Here is a 10,213-nt window from a genome sequence, read left to right on the forward strand (position 1 = left end):
GACGAGGCTGGCAAACGGCCACGATCGGATGGTGCTTTTTACGTGTCACCGGCAAGGGGACTATTGCTTAAAAAATATTTTTCATTTTTAACCTCGTGTATAGTACGCACTAGGGATTTTGACCTTTAAATTTTTGGGAAAAAATGCGGATTATACTCGAGGATTTACGGTATGTTGTGTGAAAGCATTTTTAAAAAGAAAGCAATAAAATTCAAGTTTGAACGAAAGTAAAACAACGGAAAACTGCAAAGAAGAGCAACAAGGCAAAAGGGAAGAAGAGACGCAAACTTACTGCTATTTTCAGTGTGTTGGAAGACTATCGTAATGATAGCAGCTGCTGATTCACTTGCATACGTGGGTTCATCATGACCAAAAGTGCCTAGAAATATTTCATAAATATCAACATACTTATATATGTGTGCATTGTGTATATCTATACAAGCATATATACACATATGTAATTGTGTACAATTCTTAGCATATTTCATTGACGAAGGTAAAGTATTTTTATAAAGAGCCAGAAACCCAGGGTCTGGAATTATCCAATTTTCACTAGTATATTTATCTATTTGTCTTTTCCCCTTGTGCTGTATTGAATACATGATGTGGCTTTAGAGTCAGGTTTTGACTCTAAAACCACACTAAAACTTATTTTATGTCTTATATGTAAAGCATATGTTATACATGTATGTATATTCTTGTAATTGTCAGTTTAATAAATAAATAAATAAGTTTACATAATATAATGTTTAAAAGTTGATGAATATCATCTATTGATCCCTCCATTTTCTTATTGTTCTATAAATTAATGGTAAAACATCTCTTTACCCTCACCCATTTAGTACGTGGAGGCACATGGCCTAGTGGTTAGAGCAGCGGACTCACGGTCGAGGGATTGCGGGTTCGAATCTCAGACCTGACAATGTGTGTGTTTATGAGCGAAACACCTAAGCTCCACATGGCTCCGGCAGAAGGTAATTGCGAAACTTCTACTGACTCTTTCGCCACAAATTTCTTTCACTCTTTTCTCCTGCATCTTGCAGCTCACCTGCGATGGACTGGTGTCCCATCCAGGTGAGGAACCTATATGCCAAGGAAACCGGGAAACCAGCCCTTCTGAGCCAGGTATGGCTCGAGAAGGAACAAACAACAACCCATTTAGTACACTCGGTGAAGGTGTATCAGTTTCTGTTAGTAAATGAGGTATAATAGACAAGGCAATGAGGCAGAACAGGTTGTTATTGTAGAGGAGCTACATGTCTACTCACATTTAAGAGAGAGAGTGCAAAGAGATGAAGAGAAAGGATAAAGATATAGGCACAGGCAAAGTTGTGTGGCTGTGCGTTAAGAAACTGGCTTCTCAACCACATGGTTCCGGGTTCTGTTTCACAGCATGGCACCATGGGCAAGTGTCTTCTACTATAGCCTCAGGCTGACCAAAGCCTTGTGAATGGATTTGATAGATGGAAACTGAAATAAGCCCATTGTATATATGTGTGTGTGTGTGTGTGACTTTGTATCTATGTTTGTCACCCCCCACTATCACCACCACTTGACATCTGGTGCTGGTGTGTTTACAACCCTTTAACTAAGTGGTTCAGCAAAAAAAAAACGATGGAACAAATACCATGTTTAAAAAAATAAAAATAAATAAGTATTGGGGTTGATTCACTCGAGTAAAATTTCAAGGCTGTGTCCCAGCATGGCCACAATCTAATGACTGAAACAGATAAAAGATACAGACAGCTATAAACAGGAAAAATATGTTAATCCTGACTTACCCAATGTCATAGGAAGAAGACTGCTGCAGAGGAGGTCAATTGTATCTTTGTGTAAAGAAGGTGGGAAAATTGCCAGAGTCGATGCTACAGTGTAAGGAAGGGCATTGAGCAATTCATGCTCTAGAAATGGCACCAAACATCCAAGAACATTCGATATTGCTTCACCAAGATCTGGGAAAATATGACATTGAAAGTGATATAAGTTGTAGTAGCTGCTGCTGCTGCTGCTGCTGATGATGATGATGATGATGATGATGATGATAATAATAATAATAATAATAATAATAATAACGACGATAATGATAATAATAATAATAATAAATGCCCTGATGCAGTACCAGGCAGTGGCTCTCATGGCTTCTGATCTTAACTGATTGGAAGTGTTATCATGTACATTGTTTTGTCTTGGTATAAAAGATGGGCTACAGCAAATATTCTGCTCAATACCACAGATTTGCTTGTCAGTTGTTTGACTTTAACCAGTTGAGCATGTCCCTTAGTGGCTGACGATATGTGCAAGCAGAAGTAGTGGGGGAGCATCATAGCCATGTGTTGAGAGGGATTCTTTGGGGTTTGAATAATTCACCTCTGGAAACATGGGTGGTTCTTTCAACATCCTTAAACAACCTTTATTCAAGGACCTTTTGAGCAGGATGGGCTACTCAACCTGAAGAAAATTCTAACTGGGCCCCACCTGTAAGGTCATGTGCTGTTTATCTTGATATGAGATCACCATGTCGCGCACATATGGTTGTGATGCATGTGCCTGGTGTACCCTTATCAGACGGGTAGTCATGATGGGTATATTGGGCTTCGTATATTTTACCCCACTGTCACTTTGATGGCATGAACTGCTCTCTCACTCAATAATAATAATAATGATAATGATAATAATAATAATAATAATAATAATAATAATGATAATAATAATAATAATATAATAATAATAATAATAATAATAATAATAATAATAATAATAATAATAATAATGATAATAATAATAATAGACAAATACATAACAAAAACACCAGGACTTATAAATATATATAACATACAGAAAATTGCTCTAATGGGCACTGCACACATCCTAAGCAAAACACTTTCAATACAGTAACAATAAGAGCATCACAGCAAATCACAGCACATACCCAAGGCACACAGAGCCTCGCTGGGCTCATGGGCTTGGTTTCCCGGTTTCTAAGGCCAGTCCATTACAGTGTTACTTATTTTTGCCAGCTGAGTGGACTAGAGCAATGTGAAATGAAGTGTTTTGCTCAAGAACACAACGCGTCGCCTGGTCCAGGAAGCGAAACCACAATCTTACGATCATGGTGCTGACACCCTAACCCACGCGCCTCCAGAATGAAGAGAAAGCACGCTATAAAAATAAAACTACTGAATAATAATAATAATAATAATAATAATAATAATATTAATAATAATAATGATTTCTTTTATTGGCCACAAGGGTCCAAGATACGGAGGACAATGTTGAAGGACGATTTACAGCACAAAAAAAACCAAAGCAAAAATTATAGAAACAGGTGAGGGTTTACATCAAAGGTAGATATTTCCACATTAAAGGATACAACAGATATATAAAAGAAAGTAGAAAAATAATCATAATTAAATAAAGTGCATATAGGCATAGGAGTGGCTGTGTGGTAAGTAGCTTGCTTACGAACCACATGGTTCCGGGTTCAGTTCCACTGCGTGGCACCTTGGACAAGTGTCTTCTACTATAGCCTCGGGCCGACCAAAGCCTTGTGAGTAGATTTGGTAGACGGAAACTGAAAGAAGCCAGTCGTATATATGTATATATATGCATGTGCGTATGTGTATGTATATGTTTGTGTGTCTGTATTTGTCCCCCCCAACATCGCTTGACAACCGATGCTGGTGTGTTTACATCCCCATCACTTAGTGGTTCGGCAAGAGAGACCGATAGAATAAGTACTAGGCTTACAAAGAATAAGTCCCGGGGTCGATTTGCTTGACTTAAGGCGGTGCTCCAGCATGGCTGCAGTCAAATGACTGAAACAAATAATAGAATAGAAAAAACAACTGCAACAGGCATACAGAAACATACACACACACACACGTGCACATGCATACACACATATACTTACCGTGTTGTTTGACAAGCAGCTGAGGAACTATATCAATTATATTCAGAACTGCTTCATACAAGCCAGAGTAATTCAAATTTGGGAAGACAGACAAGCGGACACTGTCTCTTTGACGTGGGCCATAGCTATCAGACGGGATATCAGGAACGTCTTTAAGTACGCTGTTGGAGAAGGGAGGTAAATCAGTTAAGTGATAGTGACAATGAGAAGAGATGCGATGATTTGAGAGATGAGATGAAGTGAGAAGAAATGAAATCTGATGAAATAAGATGAGATAAAATGAGAGGAAATGAAATGAAATGAGATGAATAAGATGAAATAAGATGACACTGAGGTGAACTGAAATTAGATGAGACAAAAGTAGATGAGATGAGATGAAATGAGAGAAAATTAGATGAGACTGAGATGAGATGAAAAAGAATTGGATAAAATAAGGTGGAATTAGATGAAAAGAGATTAGATGTGGTAAAATGAAATGAAAACAAATGAGATGATGTGAGGAGAAGAAATGAGATGAAATGATATAAGATAAGATGAGGTTGATGTCTTCAATTTTATCCTGGCAACAATGACAAACAATAATAACCCAAGATGTGATCCAGTAAATGTGATTATATAGATATAAATATTTAGTTGAAAAATATTATGAGAACAGAGATATGTCTTTCATCTGAATACAACCAGACTAAAGGTCACTGGCATTACAAGGTTACTTAACCTTTCAGCATTCAAGTTATCCAGTTAAATGTGAAGGCACATGGTTCAGTGGTTAGAGCAGCGGGCTTACAATCATGAGGTTGCGAGTTCAATTCTCGGACTGGGATGTGTGTGTTCTTGAGCAAGACACTTTATTTCATGTTATTTCAGTTCACTCAGTTGTAGAAATGAGTTGTGATGTCACTGGTGCCAAACTGTCTCAGCCTTTGCCTTTCCCTTGGATAATGTCAGTGGTATGGAGAGGGGAGGCTGGTATGCATGGGTGACTACTGGTCTTCCATGAACAACCTTGCCCAGACTTGCGCCTTGGAGGGTAACTTTCTAGATGCAATCGCATGGTCGTTCATGACTGAAGGGGGTCTTTACCCTGTATCCAGTCATATGTGATACTCATTTATTCATATTGTTTTTAATAAATAATAAATTATCTTGTAGCTTCAAGATTTTGACGATATAATTGTTTATTTTAAAAAATGACAATGTAGGGGTAGATATGAATGTTTGGAACATGGCTTAACAGATTCTTACATAAAGATTATGTTAATAGCACCTATAAGAAGGTGCTTTTCCATTCACCAAACTGAATGGAGCTTTGGCCAGGAGGAACTGATGTCATCAAACGGTATCCAATATTTATCGGGTGTTTTGACCCTGAACCACAACCTCCCTCCCGTTGGTGGGTCAGCAGAGGTGGCCAAGTCACTGCTCCTCAACTCCTGGCATTCAGCTTAACTCTTCTCTCTTACATTAAAGCCAACAAGAAGCTCTTTCAGCTGCTTATCCCATCCTGCATACAGCCACCCTTCACTCCTCACCTCTCATTCCAATTGCTGTAAGCATCCTCCATGCCAACTGTGCAGGGAATCCCCTGTAGCCAATCTCAACTGCCATCCCTTCTCCCTGCAATCCTGCAGAAGGCTCTCATATCTGACACACATATCTCTCATCACACCCCGCCTCTTCCCACGTGACTCGTGGGTACATCTTATGGAGTTTCTACCTACACCTTTTCCACAGATCAAACATGGTCATCTACCCGAGGAGATTTGTGATTTGTCTACCTTACTACTTACTCAGACTTTGGTTTTTGTTAAGTTAACTCTAAGGCCCTTCAATTATAGACCTTGCTTCCATACCTGGAACTTTCCTAGTGATTCAGCTATATGAACAAGGTCATCAGCATAGAGGAGCTCCCAGAGCAGCCTGTTATAAATCTCTCTATTATTGCCAGAACTATGATGGACAAGAGGGGGATGAGGACTGATCCTTGGTGAACCCCTACTTATGTCCTGAATTCTTCACTGTACTCATTGTCAACCCTCACCTTGCTGACAGTGTCCCTGTCATGGCTTGTACAGCTCTCACCAACCATTCGCCTATTCCTAGTTTCCATATTAACCACCAGATAAGGTATCGGGGAACCCTGTCAAACGCTTTTTCCAAGTCAACAAAAACCAAGTACAGAGGTTTATCTTTGGCTATGTATTTCTCCTCCAGCTGCCTTACCAGAAAAATGGCCTCAGTGGTATTATCTAGTCTAACTCTCTCCCTAGTCAGTTGGGCTATGATCTTTTCCGTGACTTTCAACAATTTGATACCTTTGTAATTATTTTTACTTAAGTCATCTCTTTTACCTTTGTAGCAATTGACTATGATGCTGCTACACTAGTCAATGGGTATGACTCCTTTATGTACAACCTGATTTACAATACAGGTGATGAGATCATAACCCACACCACCAGATATTTTAGGCATCTCAGCAGTGATTCCGATAGGCTGGGGACTTTTCCTTTCTTCATATGCTTTATCTACCAAGGTACTGTCGTGTGTATATATATCAAGCGAGGTCGTTGCCAGTGCCGCTGGACTGGTTCCTGTGCAAGTGACACATAAAAAACACCATTTGAGCGTGGCCGTTGCCAGTACCGCCTGACTGCCCCTTGTGCTAGTGGCACGTAAAAGCACCCACTACACTCTCGGAGTGGTTGGTGTTAGGAAGGCATCCAGCTGTAGAAACTCTGACAGATCAGATTGGAGCCTGGCGCAGCCATCTGGTTTGCCAGTCTTCAGTCAAATCGTCCAACCCATGCCAGCATGGAAAGCAGACATTAAACGAACAATGATGATGTATGAGTGTGTGTCTCTGTGTCTGTTTTTGACCCCCACCACCACTTGACAACTGGTGTCGGTGTATTTATGTCCCTATAACAAAAGATATTGGTACAATAAATATTGGGGATCCATTCATTTGAACATAAATTCCTCAAATCAGTGCCCCAGCATAGCCACAGCTTAATGACTGAAACAAGTATAGGTCAACAGAAAAATAGTTTACTGTGACATAATATAAAACATATTTTTAATATAAAATATATTTTGACTAAAAACAAAACCCAACAAACACCATGACTTACCTAAGTAACGTCTGTGAAAAGTACTTCAAAGTGTTAACTATATCCACTCCGCTTTGTTCAGGCAGCATGTCATTCCTAATGCGATTTTGGTACTCTTGTAAAGTCTGAATTTTTGATGTGACTGAAATTGATAAAAGATGGGCAGAATATATGAGATATTGATGATGACGATGAAGGTGATGATATATATATATATATATATATATATATATATATATATACATACATACATACATACATATATATATACATATGTATACATAAATATATATACATAAAAATACATATACATATGTGTGTGTGTGTGTGTATATATATATATATATATATATATATACAAGATAAGAAAATGGAGAAATACATCTAAATCAAATATCAATTACCAGATAATACTCAATCACATACTTTATTAAACCACCACATAAGAGACTGTAGGGTTAAATATAAAAAGCAGAACAAATCAGTGTACATAAAGGAATGTACATAAAAGAGTAATGTTGTATAATAAGTAGAATATATATAAAAGAGAATATAAATATAAGTAAATATAAATATAAGTATAGGTTACATCTTACAGCTGTTTCGGCCATGTAGATAAGTATGTCTCATTTTACCAATATTAGCCCTTTATGGTTGGTCAATATATAGATATAAATGAGACATTTACAAAAATATCATAAGGCCTCTTCGGAGATTATGTAATATGTATATTTGCATCTAGGTACTAATTTGTGTATGTTTATTATCACAATATTAAGTCGAAAAACTGAGACATTGAATGTGGAACACATATATATGTTTACTAATTTATATTATTTATTTATATCCCTAATTTTTGTGGTTATAGAACCTAGTTGTTCTTTTTAGCGTGTTGAATCCTGTGAGTGGATTCATAATATTGTGTACCTAATCAACATTACCTGTACAGGTGTATGATGTACCATGCATCAGATATCGAAGTGATCCCAGAGCAGTATGAAATGAAGTGTTCTACTCATGAACATAATGCACCACACTGTCTAGGAATCGAACCCACGATCTCGAGATCGTGAGTGCAACACCCTAACCACTAGACCAAGCGCTCTCAACATGCTGTAGTACAGCATCATTATACGAATATTAAACATGACCATCAGGAACACTATCAAAACCAGCATCCAAACCAACACGGCCAACACCACCACAACAAGCCAACAAAAGAGCTTTTACATAATCACATGAACACCAGCTGCCTAAAGTACTATCGTCTTTAAAACCTAAAACTGCATCAAATAATGCAGCGTTAGATACGAAAAGCAAAGGGCGGGATAGTCATTGCTTGGGTGTTTTTTAATCATGTCTGTTCAATGTAGGCAGACCACGGGTTAAACAATAACGTCCGTCATTTTGTTTGCATATTATTATCGAACAGGGTAGTATTATATCTTTTAAGGCCGAAGGCTTTTGTTTATTTAGTTCAAGTCACTCGTACCTGGGCAAACGTATTAGCATATGCATTCCATTCTGTCTTTTATTTATGAATCATGTTTTCTTTCCAAATAGCCTACATCCCTTTTTTTTTTAAGAGTTCGAGGGACATTTCTTATAGGTCAATCGACCACGTAGAGGTTATAAGACAACATTTATTACAATCTATTGAATAAACTTCCGTACATATCGGATCTCCAACCCTTGGACAGACGAAATTAAAACACTGTTCGAACATTTTATAGTCCGGTGTGGTTTACATTTTCTACTACACCATTATTCGAGTAATATTTCTTGTATAGATTTAAAATTTTAACGAAACTATTTGTAAAAATGTTTATATAACATCTCCGCAAAACGAAACAGTCAACTACAATTATTTTAATAACAGTATATTAAATGAAACAAGTGACAGAAGAAAATTGGCGGCAGCATATGAAATACTTATAAAATAGATGTTACCATCACGACTGAAGGTAACTAAAACTAGTCTGGAATTTGAGTGGTGATAATACTATATAAGGCCGAACTATTTTAAAGTACAGGATTTAATTCCTTCGAGGTGGGTCTATAAATAACGGTAATTAATACTTGCTCCCATAGAGGAAGAAGAATTAATGAAAAAGGTTTACGAAATCGTAAATCATTCATGTCCTTAAAAAAACACGTAAACGTATATTTTATCTACATACATAGATAAAATGAAAATAAAATTTAAAAAAAAAACGAGGAATCATCTTAAACACATTACCATCAAGTTAGATAATATTACTTAAACGAAAGACTACAAATTTATAAGAGATGCGGAAATGAGATGTGTATAAACGTAGTGGAATGTGAGTGCGGTATGTCCCGTGTTTATAAGCCAGCAGCTGATTCCGACTCCAAGCTGGAATCGGTCAATAACAATTACAAGAAATGAATGAATGCTCGTGATGTAATAAACAGACAAACGTCATAAATAGCCTTTTACTCTTAAAATCGAAAATAATATTGTGTCTTGAAATAGTTTTAGTAGTTCGTTTTACTTTCGATTTAATAACAAAATTCTGTGGAGAAAACCGAAAGAATTGTTCCTTTATTTACGCTATGAAAATACACACGCACAAAATGTTTCTATAAGGAACATGAAAAATAAGATTTTCAAGGAAAAGAGATATAGGAAGCGGTGACATTCATGCATTTTCTTCGGGAACAAAGAAAAATTGTTCAATGAGACGGATTCGGTTAAGAAATAAATATTCATCAACGGCGCATTTTCATGTAACCACCTCGTTTTTACGATCGATCAAAACAAATGATATAGAATATAAATAAAAGGCAACGTTTGAAATGAAAATATGTAAACATACAATTAAATCAGAAATGCCATTCTTACATGAGTCTAAAATTCTAATGCTAATAACCCCTAAAACTGTTTATTTGTTGAGCCAATAAATAAACCACTATGTGGTCGATCAGTTTGTTAGAAACAGCAACCAAATCGTCATCAATTGACACCCTACGGGCTTAGAAATAGTTGGATACGCAGTTCTAGATATTCTATATATTTTAAAAGAAAAAAAAAAGGGAATATCGCGGCTAGAATGTCTTTCATCATAGTTGGACCGGAGCTAAACAGGTGTTAATTTGTTTTCGTTTCTAAGTGTTTGAAACGATATCAAAATAAGGGCGCTTGAATGAGAGGAGAAACATCGTATGGTAT

General features: G+C 37.0%; 1 protein-coding gene across 1 annotated transcript in view; it reads right to left on the minus strand.

The window, feature by feature from the left end:
• Positions 1-10,213, minus strand: part of LOC115218894 (protein unc-79 homolog) — a 143,443-nt gene that overhangs the window by 132,191 nt on the left and 1,039 nt on the right. Inside the window, 4 exon segments of the mRNA XM_029788893.2 lie at positions 293-379; positions 1,782-1,952; positions 3,911-4,071; positions 7,042-7,162. Of these exon segments, the coding sequence (XP_029644753.1) occupies positions 293-379; positions 1,782-1,952; positions 3,911-4,071; positions 7,042-7,162 (540 nt within the window).

The sequence above is a fragment of the Octopus sinensis genome, linkage group LG14 (assembly GCF_006345805.1).
Source record: "Octopus sinensis linkage group LG14, ASM634580v1, whole genome shotgun sequence".
Taxonomy (NCBI): Eukaryota; Metazoa; Mollusca; class Cephalopoda; order Octopoda; family Octopodidae; genus Octopus; species Octopus sinensis.